At 41.9% G+C, this 25,833-nt stretch overlaps 1 protein-coding gene across 11 annotated transcripts in view; it reads right to left on the bottom strand.

The window, feature by feature from the left end:
- Positions 1-22,766, bottom strand: part of slco4a1 (solute carrier organic anion transporter family, member 4A1) — a 43,655-nt gene extending 20,889 nt beyond the window's left edge. For 2 of the 11 annotated variants that reach the window (XM_056586361.1, XM_056586449.1), the window contains exons 1-6: positions 22,199-22,766; positions 21,927-21,991; positions 7,204-7,260; positions 6,134-6,933; positions 5,600-5,690; positions 4,812-4,933 (exon numbers count right to left, since the gene is read on the bottom strand). In XM_056586361.1, coding sequence (XP_056442336.1) covers positions 4,812-4,933; positions 5,600-5,690; positions 6,134-6,933; positions 7,204-7,260; positions 21,927-21,991; positions 22,199-22,276 — 1,213 coding nt within the window. In that variant the 5' untranslated portion in view covers positions 22,277-22,766. Of the gene's footprint in view, positions 1-4,811; positions 4,934-5,599; positions 5,691-6,133; positions 7,261-9,489; positions 10,014-16,154; positions 19,004-21,926 lie in introns of those variants that run through there. The other 9 variants (XM_056586378.1, XM_056586403.1, XM_056586386.1 and 6 more) reach the window with 9 other exon arrangements.
- Between the last annotated feature and the right edge of the window lie 3,067 nt (positions 22,767-25,833).

Raw genomic sequence — 25,833 nt, 5'->3', positions numbered from 1 at the left:
TATATATTGAACATGTTTTATATTGATATTGATCAAAAGTCTATCATGATACGATAATTTATCGTTTCATTGGCCAGGCCTATCGTGAATGTAGAAGGGGGAATATAGACTGAATGTAGAAGGTGAATGAAGACAGTGAATGTAGACAGTGAATGTAGACGCTGAATGTAGACGCTGAATGTACAGTACAGCGTCTACGTCAGGAGAAACAAGATCAAGAACGAGGACCAAGTTGGCAGAAGATGACCTTTTGATTTTCTATTTTCTTCTTCATGCAAGTAAGGTGATCTCTGAACACATTCTAACAGGCACGCCTCCATTTACCTCCATTATCCAAGAATTTAAACATCGCTATGGGACAAAATATCTTAATTGAGAACATTCAAAACAAAAAACAAATAATTTGGATACATCAAAAAGCACACACATAAAAAAACTACTGATATGGAGGGCAACGACCGTATAGTTGACTAGCTCGCTCTAGAAGTTTGGTCGTGGTTGTCGGAGAGAAGTGGACTAGAAACCAAGACCGGACCAGAAGAGTCCCGGCCTCTCCTTTGTTGACCAGAACCATAAGGTATGGGGTCACACCACTCATGCCTAGTTGAAGGTTGCTGGTTATTCCGTCCAGAACCTGTATTTCGTGTGCTCCTGCAGGAGGGCGAAGAGGGCTCCCACTGTCAGCAGACACCTCCACTGGAACTGCCACCATAGGAAGGGCTGGTAATTAGATATAGCCCGTCCCCTTAATCCAGTCACTATGAATAGGAACTAGTATTACCTGGTGATTGTGGATAACTGACTCCCACAGACCCAGACAGCTTCTTTTTTTTTCACTATGGCGGCCACTTAACCGCCCCCCCCCCGTCAGGATATCTCATCCTCTTGTGGGGATTGTCTCATCCCACAATGCAAGACTTCTTTCTGTCAGTCTGCTCTCTCTGTAAAGGGGGCCAAACTTTGGAACTCTCTCGCCACTGAGTTAAAATTAGAGACCAATAATAAAGCTTTCAACAAAGGACTCAAACAGTGGCTAAAATCTAATCAACAGTGCACAGATGAATAGTTTGCTCTGTTGCCTTTTTATGTTCCGTATTGAAAATTGCTTGTATTTCTTTGAATTCTTTATATTTGTATCTGTTTGTTATTTGAATTGCCCCATTTTTTTTTAAAAGCTGCCTATGGACAAGTGTTGCGAATTAGCGCTTGTGCTAGAACACTTAAACAATGCATCTGGCCTGTCCAATGTAATTGCTATGTCCATATCAAATAAACACTAAATAAATAAGTAAAAAGCAGCAAGCCTCTAGCCATATAAATGGGGGTCGCCGCACCCAAACATCCAATATATAATAATCATATTTCCAATAGGGCTGGCCCGAATTATTCAAATATTCGAATACTCGTTCGGAAAATTAGTATTCGAAGCTTAAATCAGTATTCGGAGCTTCGTTGTTTTTTTTTCCACGTACGTGACGTTACCAGAGCGAGGGAGGCAAACTATAAGCGATACCAAGCAGAGAAGCGAGAGAGGTGGAGGAAGAATATATATCTTGTTTCCCTTTACTTTACAACACAACATTAGCGGGATCTCGGGAGGAAAAGTAATGCTTAGCGAAATGCTAACCTTAGCTTAGTTTATTTACGTTCGCTGTACAGCGCTGCGCCAATCAACTGTGACTGGCTTGCTGCAGAGCTTGAGCGTCTTGGGAATACCCGGTCAATATAATGGATATAATATGGACACATAAGACTATCAATATTCAGTATTTGTTATGGATTTATTGTACAAGAAATAAAAGGAAAATATGCACGTTCCACGATGAATTGAAAAGCTCCCCTAAGGGCTGAGATGGAAGAGGACAGCTGATTTGGAACGGAGCAACAGCTGTTCGCTTCCACGGGGAAAAACTAAGGAACTCCAACTTACTTAGGCCTAATAATTAACGTTCAAAAGCAATTAAATCTTCATCAAAATATGCAGATACTGTCTAAATCGGTTCCAGGGAATACATAGCGATTATTAAAGTTGTTTTTGATGGTGTGTTTTTCTGGAACGAGTATTCGAATATTCGCTCGGAAAAACCAACGAGTATTCGAAGCCTGAACAATGGTATTCGGGCCAGCCCTAATTTCCAATAGATTAATCATTTTAATAGATTGGACGTCTGCGACGTCCGAAATGGTTTGCTTTTGTGATATCCAAGCTTGTGCTTCGCGATCACAACAGCTGTGATCTGCTCTTGCCCAAGCTGGAGCGTCTGTAGTGACCGCGTGATCGCACTCGGCAACAACCGAGGTGAGCCATGCAACAGCCAGGTTTCTTCTTTACGGTTAAATTACTGCCAAACTGCTGACATGACTGTTCAACAGGTAGCTCTCATGCGCCTAATTGGCGACTATTGTTATCATGTGAAACGCTGCGCCGATCAAATCATATTTACTTCTCCCTTCCGATATCCGATCCAGCGTAATTGGCCAACGTCGGACCGATATCGATGTCGTGGATTGGATCGGGACAGCCCTACTATTTTTATATCAAGGTGTAACGAACCTACATTTATACTTTATTTCTGCATTGTTTTGCTTTATTTTGACATGATTCTGTATTTTACTTGTGGTCATAAGGTCATCTAATTTGTTATTGCCAATCATCAGATCAGCATGCATGGTTAGGGTTAGTGATTGGTGATTGGCCCATTCCTGATTACACGCGATATATAGCGCAGAGAATTACGGAAAGAGGGGGCTTGACTCTATCCGCGCCCGTGGATGCCCTATCGTTTGGACGTCTATTCACTCCCTCCGCTCTCGTGGATGCCTTGTTTTATGGATCGTTTGGACCAGGCTCGGACTGGTAATCTGTGATACCGGGCATTTGCCAGAAGGGCCGGTCCACATTTCAGCGTGCGAGGGCCGGCCCTCCTTCAATCATACCGGCCCCAATACTGATTATACGACCGCCTTACTTACCTGACAATACGGATAACTCAAAGAGCCCAAGAAAGAACCTAACGTCAAATTGTTGCAATGGTGCATCCAGTATATATAGCGCTTCCTTGTCATGCACATCTATGTGACGGTTCCTATATGGTATAATTTTCTATTTCTTCAAACTGTAAAATCCTGTTTCTTCAAACTGTACAATCATTGCAACAAACTAAATTAAAATGCTAACTAAAATGCTTTCTTTAAACTAAACTACGATTTTCTTCTTATATTTGGCGAATTTATGTTCGAATATTTTGCAAAAATATGTTGCGGTGCACGATGGGATTATACATCTAACAGCGAACGTTAACGGTCCATGGATGCTGCGGATGTTGCTTTGCTTATATTTTAATTTCAGTGGATGGGCTAAAAATCATGGAAGGAGTTGGCAAAAAGAAGAAAGGGGGAGCGGAGAAGATTCGGGACAAAAGGCAGAAATCTCTACAAGCTGAGGCGTCTGGATGTTTTAAAATAGATCGCTTGTTTGCTGTGGCCAGTGCTTCAACCGTTGCTGCTAGTGCCCCCGACGTCCCTGCTAGTGCCCCCGACGTCCCTGCTGCTACAACCTAACATAATCCATTGCTTGCTAGCCTAGCAGGACTGTCCGGGTATGTTAAACCGTGTGGATTAATGTGGAATAATTGCAACTTGCAAGAAGCCCCGCGATCAAGACAGCGTCAAGGTAGGCCGTTTGGTTTTTAATTGTGCCCACCGCGACATGTTGAATTCGGCTCACAGGTCTTTCTTAAAGGGGTAGTTCGGAATTTTGGACATAGGGCCTGATTCCGAAGTGAGCATTGGTATTCTATATCACTGGAGACAGTTTTCAACACATTTCATTTGTAGAATTCCTTCGTTCACTGTACTCTGCGGTTGTAGCAATGACAGCAGCAGGTAACCTAGGTTTCAGCCCGCCGCTGCCGTAGCCTACGTACAGGAATATAAACACTGCTGCTGAGACCCCGCAATTCCCTCAAAATGCAATGCAATGCAAGGTTGGTTTTATTTCTAACATTATTCTATAAACAGACATTTAGATTTATAGTCTGTCGTTATAATTGATTTACCTCGGGTGTACTGTGGAGTGGGTAAGACTGTTTTTAATAGCAGGCTAGCATTGCCCGTTGACGTGCGCTAGCCTAGCACGAGCGAACTCTGCAACTAGAAGGACTGAATGAAATGTGTTGAAAACTGTCTCCAGTGATATAGAATACCAATGCTCACTTCGGAATCAGGCCCTATGTCCAAAATTCCGAACTACCCCTTTAAGTAGGTTCGCTGAAGTTGGTTCGGCTCATTTGCGCTAAAGGGGGGGGGGGGTCGGTCGGTCGGTCCATAAGGGGCCGGTGTAGATGGAAAAATGCCAGGGCCGAAAATCGTTCCCAGTCCGACCCTGGTTTGGACTCTCTTCACGTCCTGCCTCGTGATGCCCTATCATTTGGACGCTCTCCGACGCTCCGTGGTCGCGATGGACATTGTGTTTAGGGAAGAGGGGGAAAAATTGTGTAACTTTGTGAATAATAACATATCTTGATGCTGAAGTTGTAGATACATATTCGAAACTCATCCATGACTCTCTGTCTGCCTTTGCTGCCATTTTGACACGTAACAAAGGTGATTAGGATTGACTCTTTTGGATGTCTGCCTATTTCCTGTATAAGTGGTGTGTGCAAACATTACGATGGAGTGCCTGAAGGTCATACCTTTTCGGGTTTCCAAAATTATCAAAATATATATATATTTTTTAAATGTACGTATTGAGAAGAACAAGAAGGAACTTGCATATTGTGTTGTTGTTCTATTTTCAGTACGACAGTTACCTGGTAGTTGTCGAGGATAGCCCAGGATAGGGAGGGCAATGATCAGAGTTGCTGCTCCTCCTGCCAGGAACCCGATCCACCAGGCCCCCACCCACAGAGGGTTCTCTGGAGTTAGCTCTGTACTACACACACACACACACACACACACACACACACACACACACACACACACACACACACACACACACACACACACACACACACACACACACACACACACACACACACACACACACACACACACACACAGTGAGGGATTTATCTGACATATTCCCCTATTCCCAATGTCGTTGTATAGGTGACTGTACAATGACAATAAAGTCTATCTTATCTTATCTATATGGATAGTAGTGCAAAGAGTAGTGGAAAATAAGTTGAGACAAAGGTAATGACATCCAGCAAATCCTGTGCACCCATCCTTGTGAATGCTAAAATGTGCACTAGCTACTACAAGGGCTTCAACGGTAAAAGCATGCTACTAATCCGAAAAGCTTATTGAGAGCAAATTTATTTCAGAAATATCTTGTTTTCAAATTGGACAAACGATTGGGGAACGAACAAAGTAATAAAGAATCATGTTGTTGTGAACTCTAGCCATGATCTTCTTGCATGGATATGCATTGCATGCAGTTATTGTGTATAACGTCTAGCCTACTGGAAAATTGGAGAGATATAAGTTCAGAGAAATTGATCTGATTGGTTGATTTGGCCCGTCTATCACCAACATAGGTGGTGATAGACAGATGGTTTATCCAATCAGCTAACCAATATTTTTTTTTAAATCTTACGTCAGGTGGGTCTCAGTGTACATTTTGAGAAAAAAGCCACCCAGCAGATAACCTGCGGCTGGTCCCAAAATGGCTGCTGTGTAGAAGATCCCTGGGGAGAGAAGGACCACAGAAAGGAAAACAGAGGCGTGTAAGAAGAATAACATTTTCGATTTCCTACTTCCTGGTCTCTTGGATCAAAGTGAGTCCATTGTTCTTGGCAGCAATGGAATAGCATTAAATACAGGTATTTACAGGAGACAAAGTGTGTTAATGAGCAATTGTATTTGGGTAACTGGGAGAGCAAGTAGTAGTTATTTAGCATGACCAGTTAGAATGAACCCATGCACTAGGAATTCAAAGACTTTCATATTTCTGGTGTGTTGACAATACAATTCATTTGAGGGGACTAAGGATCTGACAGGACCAAGATTACGATTCAAGCAGAAAATTAGCCATTAAAGCAATGCAAAAGGCCTGTGTGTATTTATTGGGAAGTAATGGGTGAGTATATTCATTACTGATTACGTGTCATATGTAAGGTGCGAGTCTCACCTATATAAACAGGAGCATAGCTTGACTTGACATTCTCATCCAGGTATGTGACCCCTAATGTGTAGAGTGGCGTGGCCCCCATACCGTGGAGAAACTGGCCCAACATAAATACAAAACGATAGTTGGAGAGCCCAGTACTCTCCTTGTTGTGGCACGGCCCGGTACGGTTGGCAGAGCACATTCCCGTGTGCTCGGGCAAGCTGACCTGGTAGGGGGGTGTGGTGAAGTGGGGTAAGGCAAACACAAGCGATCCAAGAGCCATCACGAGCACTCCCCAGCCCAGCCAGCGAGGCTTGTGGCCAGTCCCACCAAAGTAGCTGACGAATGCAAGGCACACGCATGCAGCGATGTCGTAGGAGCTAGCAATCAGGCCGGCCTGGTAGCTGCGCAGGTCAAAGCGCCTCTCGAGGGAGGTGACCACTGTGTTGATGAAGCCGTTGATGATCATGCCCTGGAGGAATGAAGCGGTGCACAGGAAGAACAGCAGCCATCGAGGGGTGTTGAAGACCTGAAGGGTCCTGTGAGTCAGGGCCCCCCAGCCACACTGCGGATCCAAGTCCTCTGAGGTGAATTTGGAGCCCATGGAGGTCTCCACACTGATGATACCGTCCACAGTTTGGATCTCCCGCCGGAGTGTGCTTGTGCCAGTGAGAATTTTTGGCCGAATGCCGCCATGATCCCGTCTGAGACTTCCAGGGCCTGACTCTATGGGGCTCACAGTCTGAGAGTCCAAAGGGCTTGGGGTGTTGTCCACTGAGCCTTGGGGGCAATCCTGCAGGTCCAAGAGCTCCTGCTTGGAGCTAAAGGATGCATCAGCATTTAGCAAAACTGGCATTGCCCCAATGAGGGTCACTGTTGAGAAGAGAGATGGGTGTTGGGAGCTAGGGTGGCACAAGCCTAACTGAGGATACAATAGAGAAGATTATTGAAAGATGAATCAGAAGTTTGGCTCAAATCAGAGATATTAAATTGTTAGCTTTTTTGGGGCTTTTCTATTATATCCCGAGTTGTTCTTTGGTCTCCATGAGTTCAGTGTCAAATGCTGTTTGCTGGATCTTTTTTCTACTCACTAAACAAGAGATAGGGTTGACGGCTTCATGTTGAGGTTGCTGCTGGTTAACAATGACCTATGGTGAAAAAAGACAGACAGGGAAACAAATTAAGGACGAATACAGAGGTTTGTTTCAAATGATCACAATGAACATTTTCATGGGTCAAGTATTTTTTTACTTTGCAGGAAAGCTAAACTCATTGTAACAAAGGTTTTTTTTAAGTATCTTGACTCTTTATACATACATACTCAAGCCAACCCTTTATTCTAATGCTGGGGTGGGATTATGGGATATATTTTATAACTACTAAAATCTCACAAAAAAACAAAAAACTGCAAATTAAAATAGAAAATGCTATCCAAACCCTCAACATATAGTATTCGTATTTATTTTATATTTTTCATGTTTTAACCAATTATACTGTATTTTATTGTTTTCTGTTTTCAATGTGATTTTATATCGATGTAAGAAAGAATCTTTATAAAGACAAGAAAAATAAAGGGTGCACTGCATGGTCTAATTATAATATTAGAACTTTATAATTGTGCATTCATATTTATATAATCATATTATATGTACATGTATATGTACAAATTAACGTGTAATCAGACAATAAGCCACTCCTAGCCAAGTTGTGGGCCACCACTAAAGACATTTATGAAATTGCACCATCCAGGTCATTAACCACGCCCACTTCCACTTCCACTTATACTTATTTTATCCAAATACACCTCATAACATTAAACATACATCACTTCTAACTGCAGTGTTTCCCCCAGCAGTGTGTTGTTAAGGCGGCCGCCTTAACAACAATAGGGCCCCTCCTTGACTACCAATGTATATAAAAAAAATTAAATAAATATATATATAATTATTTCTAAATATTTTTTTAATTATTATGCATTAACAAAGTAGTACTCTTGCAGGGAAAGAAAACATACTGCCATCAGGTGTAAAAAATAAAGATCAATAATGCATCGGTAATACTGTTCACAACAATGGTCTTGCCATAAAGCTTTTTGAATTGAATTGAAACGGAGACAGCTCTGCAACTAGTTCCCCATCAAAGCAGGAATGGGGAACTAGTGACCTCTTACATATAATAGGTCATGTCCCAAGCCGGAAAGAGTTGATCAACTTTTCTTCGTAGCCCTTATCCTGATTAACAACTGTTGAAACCGCAAGTGACACTGTCTATGAATTTAGTTTTGAACCTTTTGGTGCTTAATGGTTGATATTTGAATCAGAGTGTAATGTTCATTATTAATTTAATTTTTTTTGCAACAGTTGTTTATCCTAATATTTATTTTGTTTAATATCCCAATCTTATTCATTGGAAAGGCATTTGTATACATTATCCTTGGGCCTAGAGTTCTCCCATTCTCTCTAATTGAAAGGTCTGAATTTGCATTGCCACTGTAGCCATCAAGTACAACACATTGGCAAAGCCAATCTTCTATCTTCTATGTTGTGTAGATTCCTTTAACTACCTTGCAGGAACCTTGGGGGACGAGGGAGTGTGAGCGAGAGAGAGATTCATTCATGAATCCAAGCCAGTGTTTTAATATCTTCTGTCATCTTATCAGAATTATCCTCCTCTCTCGCAGAACGGAACCACATACTGTTATGATCTGAACTCAAATGTACTCTACAGCAGCAGTGCAGTCTGTCAGAAACACAAACCCAGCCCAACGAGGTAGTTAGAACTTCACAATACCATTTATATTATTATGAAGGCAGCAGTTGTGTTCAATGTTACACATGTACATAAACATGTATAATGGTATATTAATTGTTTCATCAGTACTGTACAAACTTGATGAAAAGAGATTAGCTTATTTAATATAAAAATGTGGATGTTAATACTGGTTAATACCAAAAATGTGATTAACCATTGTAACATCTATAAATATACTGTATTCATATGAAATATCCTATACAAATCAAAATAAATCAACATACAAAACATTTTATACCAAAAGTCGTGACCAGGTCGGATACATTTGAATAATGACGTAAATAAAGTGGTGCAGAGACTAAGTTTACATTTGAGGAAATTACAGCATGTGAACCTCACATGAAGTTACATCAGTGGCATGATTAACTCACATGTAAAGCTTTTGCAAGTTAAGAAATGGAAAAAAAAACAATAGTTAAAGCATTTAGTTAGATTAATGAAGCAGACCGGGGGCACGAGTATTGTGATTTTGGACGAATAATTTACCACACCTCCTATCCACAAAGTTTAGGACTTTGGAGGAAGGGTTTAACTTTAAATAAAAGTTCCAAATAAATAAAACTTACCAAATTCATTGAGTTAAGTTTAACACTGCAGTGTTCTTTAGAAAAGGTAGTCTAATCAGGATAGCTTTTAACTCACTTTATTTGGTAAAGGTTTAGTCTAGTCTCTATGAAGCAAAAGGAGAGGAATTGTATCATGCATGCTTGGAGATACACTTAGTAGGGCATCTGAAGGATGCGTTACCTGGAGCGTTCTGGCCCCCTGGGCTATGTGTTGTGTCTTTAATACTGGGCAGGCGTGGACTCGGTTATGTGCTCTGATTGGCTAAGCATGGCGCTGAACTCCTGCCTCCTGGATACCCGTATATGTACTCTATGCTGAGCTCTTGCGGCTATGTGTTGGCATTTCAACTTGGTTTGTGGCTTGGTGCTGACCTCTTGTGGCTATGTGCGAGAATTACAATTGTTTTTGTGGCCTTGAGCGCCTGGGTCTCTCGAACATCTTGACTGCTCTTATCTCTAGAATTGACACGTGATGATTGGCTTCCTGTATCAGCTGGACGCCTCCCTAGGCTCAGGACCCCTCCCTAAGATGAGAGAGAAGCCTCTTTAATTGGTAAGGGCATATGTGGCCTGTTGGTATGAAAGTGTGAATTATGTAACAACATAATTCACTGGGTGTTCCCGTGGACCTCGGAGCCCGTGTCGTAGCCTACAGGGGTCTTTCGGGACAGATCCGATCCCTTGGCATTGCCTGAAAAATATTCTCTATGAGAGGGTATTCGCTATTTGAGCTACCGGTACATTGCACCTTATGTAGGCAATGCTTACTGTTGCGCAGTGCGTCTCCGTGAGAGAGTGGTAGATTGGTGGCAGCGCGTCAGTCTTGATTTCTGCGTGCAGGGTTTTCTCCTAAGTGATGCGCATTTAAAGGTTGGGTATGGGATTCGCGAAACGCCAGCAGATTTTGAAAACACACAACTCAAATGGTCCTACCCCCTCTCCTTCAACGCTGACTCTGACTCCACCCATTCCAAGTACATGGACGCGCAATCATGCACGAGCACGAACACAGATGCGCGAGAGTGAGCCATTAGCTAGTTAGCTAGCTCCAGTACCTACCGCAGGATAACAACAAACAGAAGCTTGCTCTGGGTCACGAGCTTTGAGTACGTGCAGGAAGGGGCCACGCGCGGGGGGAGGGGGAGTGCAGTACGACCGTTTGATTGACGTACTTACTGTCTAATGCCACTCGGTGGTTCTGGAAATCATTGGCTGGAGTTTTTCGAGCCCTGCCCGTTCCACAGATGATTGACTTGTTTAATTTCCATGTCAGTACTTCTAACTCAGTGGCTGTAAGTGGGTTATGATAAGGATTTCAAGTACCGTAATTTTCGGACTATAAGCCGCGCCTTTTTTCCCATTTTGCGATTCTGCGGCTTATATAACGGTGCGGCTAATTTTTGAATTTTATAGCTAACGGCCACTAGGGGACCTCCTAAATATATGGATTTTTAAGCGGCGGGCTCCAGTGCGGCTTATATATGTAAACATCATTCAATTTAGCTGCTGCGGCTTATACTCCGGTGCGCCTTATAGTGCGGAAAATACGGTAATTTTGCAAAAATGGCCAAAAAAGAGAATTCCATACCCAACCTTTAAGTGAAGCTTATAAAGTCCCAATTCTTATGTCATATTGAAAACATATTCACTAAAGGTTATGCGATTATATTTTTGTGCTTATTTCAAACTTGGACCCATTTTCTCAAGGCCATGCTGGCACCACATCTATGGGGGTAAAAGGCATGATAATGGGCCGTCGAGATTTGAACCCCGGTCGCTGGCGTTTAAGTCTTAAACTAATGCACTGCGCCACCGCCGCTACCACTCGGCGGTTGAAAACACATGCTATACATTACTTACATAGGTTGTATTTAAAGTGAATTCCCTAAATTATAGAATAAGGCCGGTTGGACGTTGCTTATTCATTTTGAAATCTTCACTCTATTGGGATTAATGGCGAACATTTGTTGTGTCCACTACCTGATTACACAACTAGGTGGGTTCTACTGGTATGAAGTGTGTTGTAGTACTAGAGAATAAGTGGAACGATGCGTGTAGAGAATAGTCTAGGGAGCTAGACCTACAGTACTGTGCTGCGTGCTTACAACCAGGCCCGCCGCTCCCTATACGCAGAGTATATTGCGTAGGGCACCAAGTACCTGAGGGGGGCACCAAAAATTAAGATTTGTAAAAAAAACAAAAAAAAAAACACTAATGAATTAAAAAAATATGTAAATTAGTTATGAAGAGGCCCACCGTTGTTTGTTCTTAATTGTATAACCTATCACTCAATTTCGGCAAATTAGATGTTTTTACCTTATATAGAAAAAGGGGCTCTCCTCTACTGTAGTACGTAGTCCTACGTAATCCGCGTTTGAAAATTCCAAACCTGCCTGGCAACTGATGATCACTGCAAACGTTGCCTGGCAATGGACAATCGCGTCGAACGATGACGTCTATTATTTAAATTAAATTAACACAAGCTAGCTAGACTACGATACACCACCTTAAACACTGTTTACTAGCTAAATTCAATACAATACAAATATAAAGTAAAAATGAATGTTATCTGTATTATGTTATTTCGTCTTGATGAGCGCGAATGTTTTTTGAAACCTGCCCGGCAACGGACAATCGCGTTGATCGACGACGTAATGTTTCAACGCGAATTACGTAGGCGGTACAATTTTCGCCCCCGGTACAATTTGTGTGTCAGCGGCACTTCCATTGTTTTCAAACGTCCCACCGCTCCCGACACTTTCTGTTTCTATGGTCAGAGTGGCGGTACTCTACTTTTTTTAAATCGTCCCGTCATTCCGACATGAGGTCATTAATACAAATTGCATTACTATTATCATTGTATTTGAATTAATTAATATGATTATTTCTTAGTTGCATGTGCTGTAGTGTCCTACACTAGGGCTGGCCCGAATTATTCGAATATTCGAATACTCGTTCGGAAAATTAGTATTCAAAGCTTAAATCAGTATTCGGAGCTTCGTTTTTTTTTACGTACGTGACGTTACCAGAGCGAGGGAGGCAAACTATAAGCGTCAGCGACACCAAGCAGAGAAGCGAGAGAGGTGGAGGAAGAATAGATATCTTGTTTGCCTTTACTTTATAACACAACATTAGCGGGATCTCTGGAGGAAAAGTAATACTTAAAACCTTAGCTTAGTTGTTTGTTTACGTTTGCTGTACAGCGCCGCGCCAATCAACTGTGACTGGCTTGCTGCAGAGCGTGAGCGTCTTGAGAATACCCGGTCAATATAATGGATATAATATGGACACATAAGACAATCAATATTCGGTATTTGTTATGGATTTATTGTACAAATTCCCTGAAAAGATGCACGTTCCAGGATGAATTGAAAAGCTCCCGTAAGGGCTGAGATGGCAGAGAACAGCTGATTTGGAACGGAGCAACAGCTGTTCGCTTTCACAGGGAAAAACTAAGAAACTTCAACCTACTTAGGCCTACTAATTAACGTTCAAAAGCTATTAAATCTTCAACAAAATATGCAGATACTGTCAAAATGGGTTCCAGGGAGTATATAGGGATTATTAATGTTGTTTTTGATGGTGTTTTTTTCTGGAACGAGTATTTGAATATTCGCTCGGAAAAACCAACGAGTATTCGAAGCCTGAAAAATGACATTCGGGCCAGCCCTATCCTACACTGACATTGGTGATTGGGACTAGGGATGCAAACAATTAATCGATTATCGATTAATTGTCGATAAGAGATTACTCGATTAAAATAAATTACTTGCAATTAATCGCATTTTTAACCCGTAATTCCCCAACCGTCCACGTGAGGGCGCGCTTGACGCCAGACGTACTTCACGCACACGCGGGAACACAAGCGAGATCACAAGCGAAGCAGAACAAGACAAACGAAAAGCGGACACTACTAGCTGTGTTCGAAATCGTTCCCTATCATGGATGTAGTGCACTAAATAGGGTGCACCCTATTTTCTAGTGGTCCAATTCTCAGTGGTCCACTATATAGGGCACTATATAGTGGACTTAAAATAGGGTACATACGATGTTCCCTACATGTTACTCCCGTATACCACAATGCAATGCGGTTGTATTTTTCCAGGGGAGAAGAAGAAGCCGAATAACCGCGAAAACGAATATATTTAATGATGGAGTCTCCGGCTTTCGTTTAGAAATGTCAACAATTTATTTGGGATTTAACATAGAATATTGAACATTCAAAATTAATTAAACAAGGAAATGTAACATTCAACATCAATACAACCTCCAGCTTTCGTCGTGAGTGCCCGGTTTGTTTACTTGATGTGGGCGCATCTGTCTGCGTCACACAAATACCCGGCGCATTTACTGACGCAAATGACGTTTAGAAATGTTCAGCGTAGTGTCCGAATTCTCGTTCCCTATTCCCTATATAGTGCACTATATCATGTACACTATATAGGGAATAGGGAACGAGTGTAAAGGGAACGATTTCGAACACAGCTAGTGACACGATGAAGAGGGCAAAACAGAGTGCAGTATGGAGCCACTTTAAGTTGGTTAATGACAACAAAGACGCCAAATGCACAATATGTGGAAGTATTTTGACAAATGTACTTATTGTAAGTCGCTTTGGATAAAAGCGTCTGCTAAATGCCCTAAATGTAAATGTATTTTAAAGTACAACAACTAAACGACTTCGTTGAATTACCACCTAAATGTGTCACATTCAGAAGGAAATTCAGCTTCTCAGAAGAATTGCCGCTTATCAATTAATCGATCATCGATCGATAAGATGAAACAACTATCGATTAATGAATTACTCGATAATTTGCATCCCTAATTGGGACAGTCCCGATTTTGAGTTGCGTGTCCCGATTCCCAGCAAAAGCCTGTCGGAACGCTAAAATGTCCTGGTTTCCAACATCCACTATGAAATGTCCCCTTTTGTCTGCGATTACATAGCCAACGTGGTCTTATTATAGCCTGATCATTAACTAAAAAACACATAGAAAAGATTAAAGCATCCAGCATGGGATTTCAACAATATGAGGGGGCATACGCAACACGGATAATCGCACAGTGGAATGCTGGCGATTTATCTGCACAGTGGAAAGCGCTTGTCCACTGGGCGGACAAGCCCTGACTGGAGATGTTCGCTCACTTCAGAAGCAGGGATTACAAGACAAAAATAAATGTATAATTTCCTGTGTGCTGCCTAGCACTAATGCTCCCGTTGAACTGATCTTTATTCCACCATGAACAATACTTGAACTGAAGAGATTAACTGCACCGTTCCCACCTTAAAGGCGTTGCTTATCACACAAGCCGATTTTGATGACACCTGTCCGCAATTCCACAGCAGCAGGCTGTCAGCAAACAAATCTATTTTGGAGCAAATTCACTCCTACAAATATGTGAAGGCTAATTTGAAGAACGTTTGTCTCTGCGTTGAGGTCATGTTTTCGGAGCTCTACGAGGTTGACATCTTACACACACACACACACACACACACACACGCACACGCACAAAAACGGATCCGGCCAGCGAGGGAATATTTACTGGCCCTTTTAGTGGAAACCCATAGGTGAAAAAAAAAGGTTGGGGATTGTATTACAGTCTATGTTTAATGTATTTTCCCTCTATGGGCAACATTTTTTGGTTTATTTTTATTGATCCCCTTCGAAAATTTGTGTGGAAAGGGGTAGGAATGGGGCGAGCTATATTCCCGCCTTTCTCCTTTGTAAAGCGCATTGTATTGCCTTTGGGCCGATCTGAAGATAACTGCACCTATTCCTTGATTGTTCTGCCGCGCCACTCCAAACAATTAATTTCGTTCGACCAATCCACTCCAATAGTGGTCCTGCATCGAGTTTAAATCCAACTCTAACAAATAAATGGTCCAGTATTAAGTTTCATAGAATATTTATACATTCCCAGGGCATGTTAAATAAGTGCACGCCCGCGCTCGTAACACACTCGTAAAATGCAGTCGTCAATTGATGGAATGGGTTATTTCATACATCATCCCAACCAAAATTTGGAATAGCCTATATCAAATGAATTACAGATAAATAATACTGAAATGGCTACTTTTTGGTTGAACACATTTGAACTAAATATTTATGATCCCCCAAATTGATGATCCCCCACCTGAAGTCGGCGCCACTGATTGTTAGACTGTCGGAATGGCGGTACTAAAAGGTGTCGGAATGGGGGCACGTCGAAATAGTGGCAGGTCGGAATGGCGGCATGTCTGAATGGCAGCATGTAACCGTTCAGCGAGGTTCTAGTATACCTCATAAATCTCATTGCATCATGTAATTAATTACATGAATACTAATTAGTAAGCAATTCATAAACGGCTATCAATTAATTAATAAGACAATGAGTTGATGAGATCATTTATAAGGCTACATAAAATAATGATTTACCATCTATTTACATGCATTTTAAACACCTAATAAAGATGTACTTCTTGATTAGTTCGGGTTAAGTGAAGGCATTAGCATATAAGACTTTTGTATGAATTCATCTACAGTTAGGACTATCTAAGCTTTTTAAATTAAAAAATATATAAATGCTATATACACTACTGATAACCATTTTATCAATGCCTCAAATCTGCAGTTATTAAGTGCTCCCAACAAAGGATAAACAACTTTATAGAACCCATTACTTACTATGCAAATAGTTGCTTTCCATCTTCATAGTTCAAAAAACAAGACTTTGGAAGTTGTGTCTTTCGGAAACCAATTCTACAAACTGCTGTGTGAACAATAAGGGAGTCAAATGTCTATGAACAGGTTCTCAATGCTCCCATCTGAAAATGCGTTGTCTTTTAAACGTTTAGAGATTAGAGGGAGAGGTTATAAGGGTAGAGAGGGAAGAGTGACCATCATGAGGTAAAAAGGGAGGGATTGGCTGTTCTCAAGGTGAACCAGGGCACTCTGTTATAACAATGCAGACCGTTATGCTTATGAATTCAAGCACAGTTTATTGTTTCTGTCCCCAGAATGTCGGATATTGTTTATGAATTAAAAATAAATAAATAAATATATTTCACTCCTATCAAGATCATACATTGAGCTTTTCATTTATTTTATTTGTTGTCGAAGTGGAAACACGCAGCTGGATATGCTACGGTTGGCTGTTTCTCACAGAAGAAGGCCTGTTTGATTTGGGCCGGGTTGCCTTTCCTGCCAAATGGCAAACAAAGGCTTTTTTGAAGTATTTTTGGAATGGAACACTACAGGATATTCAGACTGTTTAGATCCCCGACAACAAACTGTACTCCTGAAGTCATCTTTGCACACAATCCTTTTTTTAAGAAACTGGTTTGCCTACACGCTTACTTCCTTACTGGAATAGAAATGCAGCAACTCTGAGGTTACGTTTGGAAATATGTTCAACACATTGAAAACCAATGTGGAAATACTGAATGTAATGCAGTTGCACTGACATATTGTTTGATATTGGCAAAGCTATAACAGCTTATAAGGCTCTTAGTGGAAGTGTATTTTGGGAACCACGGGTCTACAACATACACCTGACCTCACAGAATGGCGGAAGCACAAAACTATACCCAAACCTATGTGACCCCTGCTTATTTTATCACCCTGACATCGAAGGGATGGAGTTGTTTAAGATATACTCATGTTCACATGAATGTGAAGTGGGAAATAAAGATTGCTTTGATGAAGAACTATATGTCCCTATGGTGTCCTTGCCTTGAAGGGCTCTATATTATAGTTTGTTTGTTCACGTTATGCAATGTCATTCTAATGACATAGACACAAGTCATTACCTTGCTAAAGTACCATTAAATGAGTGAACTTCACACTCAAATTCAATAATGGGCGAGACAATGTTCAAAAAGTTGAACATTGTTTATAACATAATCGTTCACACAACAGTGTTTCCGGCAGGAGCAAATTCCTACTTGTGGTGGTAGCTGCAGGGGGCAATGACACGCTGAACTAAAGATCATTGGTATGAGTCCCATGCTTCTAGCGGTGTTTGCCTGCTGACGTGATGGGCTTCCAAGCTCAGTCAATGGGCAGCATCACTCTGATATATTTCTACTCAATTATACAAATTACAAAGTGCACTTCCCTAAACAATAGCACAACTGAAATTCAGTTAAGCTGGGGACGCCTCTCGTTTCCCGCTAGCTGTACAATGGTAAAAAGCAGTTCAAAAAAGTATTTGGCCAATGGAGCTACAAAAAAAAGTGTGCCTAAATTCTTCAGATTCAGACTGCGTATGCTATTAGAAATTTTGGGTTATTTCAAACATCCCTAACACCTATTTCTGAACACACTATTGATTCTATTAAGGAATTTGACCGGACGTCTTCTACGAGCGGGAAGGCCAACAACAATCCTTCCTTCGGCGCAGGATCATGTTGTGAGTGTGCACGAGAGGAGGGTTGGAGGGGCCATACACAGGTGGTCCAATGTGTTGGTGAGAGAGCAAGAATCAACGCGCTGCAGGCAGCTCTACAATGAAAAAATATTTTACCCCTTTTAATTGAATTTGTTACAAATTCAATAAATATATGGAAACTTGAATTATCCTTATGGCTGGCATGAGGCAATTGTCATAGTATTGAATAGTAGTAAGCTAGATAGTTATTGAAATATCCTACAAATACATTTGTTCTCTACTGAATTGCTGTTTCCTCAGAAGTTAGTAGGTAAAGGATATGAGTCCATTAAAATGTGTCCTCACAAAATATAACGGACAATGGCCTTGAATACATTCCTCTGGGTTTGAACATTGTTGGAAACAATTGGGATAATGCAAGTACACAACTCAAATATAATTATATAAAATGCACCTTGTCATTTTCAGATATTTAACTGTCACTTCTTTATCCCCATTAAAAGTGTTCAGTAAATGTCCTCTACAGATAATCAAGAGAGGTTATTGAGTGACTATGTCATGGCCACAGTTGTGGTGCTGCGTGTTCTCCTCTTGTGTCGGCCACAACCCCTGTCTATCTCTGTGCTTTGCCTGCCACTCTCAGCTGCTCACACCTGGCCTGCATCAGCTCATCAATTCCCCTTCAAATACACCTGGGCTGCATCCGAATACCTAGTACATACTATTTCTGTCTAGTGTCTACTACTTGACCATACTACACTTGACTGTGTAGTACGGTCTACAGACATGCGTAGAACGCCTCCGAACGCCGCCGAAACTCCACCGGATGTTTGGAGATGACGTATCTCCCCCCAGATGGCGGCAAAATGTACCTGTTTTCCGTCTTGTTATCGTTGCTATTAAATAAAAAAAATTCTCTTTCTACGTGAATGGCTCTTGAAATGGATATCTCTGCTAGAAGGCGTCGTCGTCGGTCATCTCGTAGAGCGACTTACCGGCAGGTTATGTTGTATATATGTGGACATTTGGTAAGTCATTTTTTTGGAATAATAATAATACATTTACAGTTATTTGTTACTCCGTGAAAAAGACGATTGAAGTTAATTTTTCCTTTTTTATTGAACACACACACACACACACACACACACACACACACACACACACACACACACACACACACACACACACACACACACACACACACACACACACACACACACACACACACACACACACACACACAAAGCCGCTGTTGGTGGTGTCGGGTCAGCCATCTCTTCTTCGTTTGTTACCAGACTCCGGTTGCATTGTGGGATAGCGTAGTGTGGTCCGTGGTTCACTTTGGCGGTAGTATGCATTCGGAAACGACTTCCGTACTACAGAATGCATACTGAGTATTCGGACGCGCTAGATTTTTCGCATACTACAAAATGCATACTATATAGTATGCAAGTACGAGTATTCGGATGCAGCCCTGGTTTCCCTGCAGTCTTCGCCGGATCGTACTTCGATATACCGTGGTAGTTATTCGTACCTGGCTCCAGTATATACACTTTATAGTTGTCGTTTCTCCTGCTGAAATCTCGTGCCTCACCTTTGTTCTCTTTTGCCTATAGTTTTGTGGATCTACACCTCCAGCCTGCCTGCTTCACCTCCTCCCACCTGATGCGCCCCACTCTCCAACCTGCCCCGTGCCTCACTCCTGGTTATTCCACATACACCTGTTCACCTTCACTCCAACTCCTGTCCCCGTGTTCTGCTCTTAGGTCCAGCACCTATCGCTCCCCTAACAGACTACTGCATGCATCACACACACACACACACACACACACACACACACACACACACACACACACACACACACACACACACACACACACACACACACACACACACACACACACACACACACACACACACACACACACACACACACACACACACACATATATATATATAAATCTATATTTTAAGAAATAAGAAAAGTCCATGCTATCAAATTTTATTAAAAGCTAGTGTTAATTGTTATTGTTTTTGTTATTGACAAAACGGCCAGGGCCTTTTTTGACGGACAGATGACAGATGAGCATGTTGACATGTTCTGGGGTCATACGCGACCGCAGCCTGGTGACCGTCAGTCCAGCCGCTGAAAACACCCGCTCTGAGGGGACAGATGTTGCCGTGATGCACAAATACCTCCGTGCTAACTTGGCAAGGCGGGGGAACAACTTTCCACAATCCAGGGGCTCAGAAAGTTCTTTATTTCTGCTTCGATGCTAACCTCGCCTTGAGTGGTAGGCCTATAGTGCTCCCCAAGAAGTCACTTTTTAAATCATAATGGTCCCACACCAGACTTCGCCGTGGCCTCGTCCGCTTCATGATTACAACGGCGTGTTCCAATATCCATACTATCCTATCCGTACTTACTAGTCTAAGTTTGAGTACGCAGGGCGTTCCGATTCAGATCGGGCGAAATTAAGTGTACTGAAAACGGTCAAATCGCGAAGTGTGTGGCGATGTACACTTTTCGTACTCAACAGCAGCCATCTTAGCTACGTAGCGGAAGAGGGCGGAGCCAGGCTGAGCCAAAATCTGCGCATTTTTCACATAGCCTGCATTAATAGTCATTTTGTAGGTTTTATAGTTTTTATAGCTTTTTATAGCTGCTAGGCGTAAAGAGTTCACTGTTCAAAGCGGGATGTTTATTGCGGGGGAGGAGCCGCAAATTAATATTGCCCCTGTGTGGTAAAATGTTTAATTGCACACTGCATTAGTTTAATCAATGAAAAATGTACAATATAATTATTTACTGCAGCCAGGGGCAATGCAAAAGATGATCCTCCTGTAGACCTGGTTGTTTGCTTTTCCATAGCCATTTCAGCGAGCCTCAGAGCCTGACTCATTACCTGCTATGGCTGCTAGAGCCAGAGTAGGAGTAGGTTACCATGCCAGTGACGTAGCTGATTGTTGAAATCCAACATGGCGGCGCCCTGTAACACTTTCACCGTACAGTTTAATCACTTTTAGCAAGTTCAGCCATTTTTAGGTATTGTACCAATGAGAACGCAGACAATACATCTGTTATATCAACTAAACTTCAAATTTCAGTTCAGTTCATCTTTAATGATCTCTGACCGGCGCTCACCAGCTCTATTCTATCTGCAAAGGCCTCAGAACTTTTTTGGCTTTTCTTTTTTTTAAGTGTGCCCAAGTGGAACTTTTGCGGTTCGACATTAGATAGCCTATATACCAACAGAATAGGCGAACGCTTAACTACCTAGGTAACGCGTACCGGTGCTGGTTGTTTGTGGTCTGGCAAATATATTAATAGTTATGCTTGTGTACATATATATATTTTTTTGTATAATTAGTGAATGAATGAATGAATGGGGTTACACAACGAACTCAACTCAAGTATCATCCCTTAATTAGAGTTTATTCAATATATTTTTTAATGGTCCAAAAGTGTAGACTGGGTAGGCCTACCCCCAGCCCTTTCTGCCGGCAATTTGAATTCGCCCTGCAGAAGAGTCTGGAGGAGAGGAATACATTTTTGGTGATGGCGGAAGCCATCACCAAGCCATCACCCCCCCCCCACCCCCCGGCTCGCTATTGGCTGGTTTAACACACAGGGAAGCGACGGCAAGCAGCGAATTGCGTATAGACAGTTGAACTAGGCCCATTAATCCTGCCTCTTGTGCTGAAGAAAATGACAGCAACTTCCCCACACCAACGTGCAATCTACGATTGAGCTTGGTCTGGCAATAGCCAGGCTAACGAGCATCACTGAGCCATGGACCACCTTAATTAGCTGCATGGTTCACAACATGGGGTGGATCATCTTATTCCAAAACATCTTAAGAAATTAAAGCGCCAAACAAGGAACCTCTTCCGTGTTACATGAACAAACTCTACTGTCAGATACCTTGTGTAAGTGTCTTTTTCCAACATCATCACACGTCGAGCTTCATATGTATCGTAAAATTAAGACGTGCTGCTGTATATCCTACTTCAAAACACATGACAATGGAATCAGACCACCAGTGGATTACAGATATGGAGCCTACCTTAACAAATAATAACGACACCACGCTGACCGCCTCTTTTGTTCGTCCATTGAAACCCTATTATCCTGCAGAAACATTTGCGATCGTAGTATAAACGATGGTCACTCGTGTTAGAGATTGTTATCATCGACAGTCAAAATGTAGACAGAAGGCATGTCATGGATTGTCTAGCATGGCATCTGAACATGTGCGTCAGGCACACAGCTGAGGCTGAGCACGGAGAGAGCATCCCTGTCATATCATCACCACGGACTGTGGAATAAAGAGCTTACCTTACGGTCACACAGGTACATGATGTGGACGCCGTCTCGCGCATTTAAATACATTGAGATTAATCCACGACGCGGCATCGCCACCGCCGACAGGTTCCGCCTAATGGAGTTCGGCGCGATGACAGCAGGAGGCGTTAGAGCCCTTCTGATCAGTCTGATGGCAGCTTGTCCAATGATATCAAGCCCCTACGGCGCCATCACCTCTAGGCCAATGGTTGTAATGAAGCCACATGAGATGATCTGGTTAGCGTTGCTAACCAGCTAATCAGCCGGAAATTCTGACTATTATGAACTCATCCCTAGAGAAGTGTAACATTTCTATTTAGCGTTTGATAGGAAGGCTAAACCTTTTACATTTCAGTTAGTGGACGTTTTTGATCCCTAAAACGTAGATAATCTCTCTAGTCAAATTAATTTAAAAGGCCTAAATTCCTTTGAAACAGTGGAAGCAGGCTACCTTGCTGAACAACTTAGTAGAAAGATAACCTACATTAACAAAGTACTCTAATCGGGTATATTAAAGGTGTCAAACTAAGGAAAAGTGTGACATTAATTGTGTGAAAATATTATTAACTAGTTATAGAGCTTTGGGTTAGGGTTAACCCAAAGCTAACCATTAACACTTTATAATATTTTTTTAATTAATAAGCCATTCACAAGTAGTCAATAAATGATGAAATAACATGACAAAGGTCTCAATATTATATTATATGATTAGATCATATTTTACGTTGTACAAACTGATTAGGTAGGCCTAACTAGAACAAATGTCTCTGAATCAATGCCCAGCTGTGCCTTCATCTCTTACGATTCTACAATTCCTAGAACTTGTGTTTATATCATTAAACTTCATTTGCGCAATATCCAGAGCAATGACAAATGGTAACACAACCTCTTGGAGATTCTGCAAACATTGGATGTAGTAGGAACCGGTAACCTGCAGCAAGTGATAATTTCAAGTGACCTCCTTAACGACCCTTTCGTGTCAACAGGCTGGGAGCAAATTGTGCCGTTTGAGTAAACAGAGGAGTTTTATAATCTTGTTATCAAAATTGAAAGACGTTAACACAATGCATCATTTTTCTCTTGGGCCTTTCTCAGCTTTTGGTTTGTCAGGTAGGTAGGCTATTCTGACAATGATTAGGCTTCTCGCTCTCTCTTCTATTTTCTTACGAATAGAACCATTACTTAGTGTGTGTGTGTGTGTGTGTGTGTGTGTGTGTGTGTGTGTGTGTGTGTGTGTGTGTGTGTGTGTGTGTGTGTGTGTGTGTGTGTGTGTGTGTGTGTGTGTGTGTGAGAGAGAGTGGAACCAGTGGAGAACCAAATGAATGTTGGCATGTGAAGCACTGGTGTAAAAAACGGATGAAACACTATGTGGCACAGGCCGTATAGAATGCTTGCTGACGCAAGGGGTTGTATTTAAGCCCTTTCGTGAAAAGCAAAGGTGGTTCACTTTTTTTAAATATCCAGTACAATATCCTGCAAAGGTAATATACAAGCTATACGCTCCAAATGTTTAGTTGCACTTAGTCGCAAAAACATTATCAGAGTATAATTATTATTGTTACTGTAATAGGGTTAGGGTAGGGTATTGCAATTGCAACGGATTGCCTCTTATTTTTAACCCAGAGCCTTTTCCTTGGTTGTGCAAGGGATGGGTACATCGCAGCCATGAACTGTATAGCTTTGCAGACAGCCAGGATCGTCAGCGCAGAGGAACATCCTGTTGGTTTCTGGACTGCACTGTGGCACACCATCTGCAGGAAGATTACCGTGCTATGCTGAACTGGTCAGCCCCAGTTGGGTCGTCTCACCATCCAGTCGCTTTGGAAGATTCCAATAGGTTGGAATCTTCCAACCTATTGGCTCCAAAATGTTAAGATGTGTTATGATATGCAGTAACACCATGTCTTAACATTAACAATAGGTGTCCCTATAGGTAACCTATTGAGTGATCGACAACAGATCTCATTAATGGACAAGGCTGATGACTGAACAACTTTTAACATTAATGACAGAGGCTAGCTATACATCATCATGTGTGATCATTGGGTTGAAGGAATAATACATTGATCTCCACTTCATGATCGGCTGGTGCTTGGATTTGAGTCTTTATTCAGGTGGATCGTTGATTTCAACCCAGGTTCACAGCAGAAATCTTAGTCGTTTCACAATAACAGCAAAAAAATTCTGAGATGCCTAGACTTCTTTGGCCTATTCTTTTTTATAGGCCTGTGTACGTCCACGTAACGTAACTGTCTGCAAAAACAAACAAAATGGCAGGCATATTCTAAGTAAAAGATGAAATAGTTTGATATAGATTCTGTATTAGAATGGGTTTAAAAACATTCTTTGAGAGAAATTTGTATATTGGTTTGTTTGTTGTCAATACACATTGAGGGTCTATTTCCTAAGGCAACAATAAAACAATTTACGGCTGAGCTATCACATGCAAGGTTGTTATGGCAAATTGTGCGCTATGCATTGTTATAAAAGCCGGCTAATTCCTTCATCTTTGAATTAGTGAATGACTGAAGTGCTCTATTAAAGTAATAAAACGTAATCTGAGTTTGTGTAAATTAACCTTTTATTTAGAACTCGTACCGTAAGCAACGTCGAGTTTGAGTGAGCAGACCAATCACTTGCTGCTGCCTTTACCACCAGGTGTGAGTGTGATTAGCCTTACAAGCCACATGACATCACTAGTGGGCGTGTCCACCTAGATCTGTGCTGGGTAGATCAGTCTACCAGCCTACCTTGAGCCCCGCTCGCCCGCTACCCGCTGCCCACTGCAGGAGGCGGTGGTGCCCAAGCGCTGACCGCTGACCGCTGCCCGCTGTGGTCCCTCGGCAGCGAGGCTCCGGCGGGGACAATCGCCGTCAACAATAGAGTACTAAAGTGTGGCGTCACATTTCCATAGCAACCGATATTCGGCTCTACGCAAACCAAATTAACAAGGGGAAATCCTATGCCACACAAACGTTTTATAGAAAATGAACGATTTCTTTGCGAATTGATTTGCGAGTTTGCTTTCCCGATAATGTAAGTAATATTGAGAATAGATTATCTTCTTATAAAAAAAATTAACTAAAGTAACGTCGTCAAACTTTTCCTTTTAATACCCCAGGGGAATACATGAAAGCCTCGACATGTTTCGATTGGTAGTGATTTTCACCTCTTGAAATTGATTTATTTTCATTCTGAAAGAAACAACACATGGCAGCAATGGAAAATGCCATCTCTCATTCGACTGTTTAGAACTGAAAATCCGGTTGCCAGGACAACGTGACGTTTTCACTTTAGTACTCTATCGCGTGCAACAATCCCTTTCTCCTCCATGTCGTCGTTCAGTATACTTCGGATTGATGTGGACGTGGAAGAACAAGAGACGTCGAAGAACCCTGGAGGCGCACACAGCTTTTGGCCGTGATAATATTTATTATATGATATAGATATCTACGTATAATATGATATTATTTAGATATATAGCTCCAGGAATCCCGCCGGAGCACCCGGAGTGTTCTAGAATATTTACAGAACACAGCCAAAGTGTGCCTCGCCATTGCGACACATCCACTGTAAACAGAGCGCATGGTACCGTAGCCTCAAGCTACTCAGGGCAACACCCCCACCCT

This window comes from Gadus chalcogrammus, chromosome 1 (genome assembly GCF_026213295.1).
Source record: "Gadus chalcogrammus isolate NIFS_2021 chromosome 1, NIFS_Gcha_1.0, whole genome shotgun sequence".
In the NCBI taxonomy this organism is placed as follows: Eukaryota; Metazoa; Chordata; class Actinopteri; order Gadiformes; family Gadidae; genus Gadus; species Gadus chalcogrammus.
This window is presented reverse-complemented; position numbering and strand designations above follow the sequence as displayed.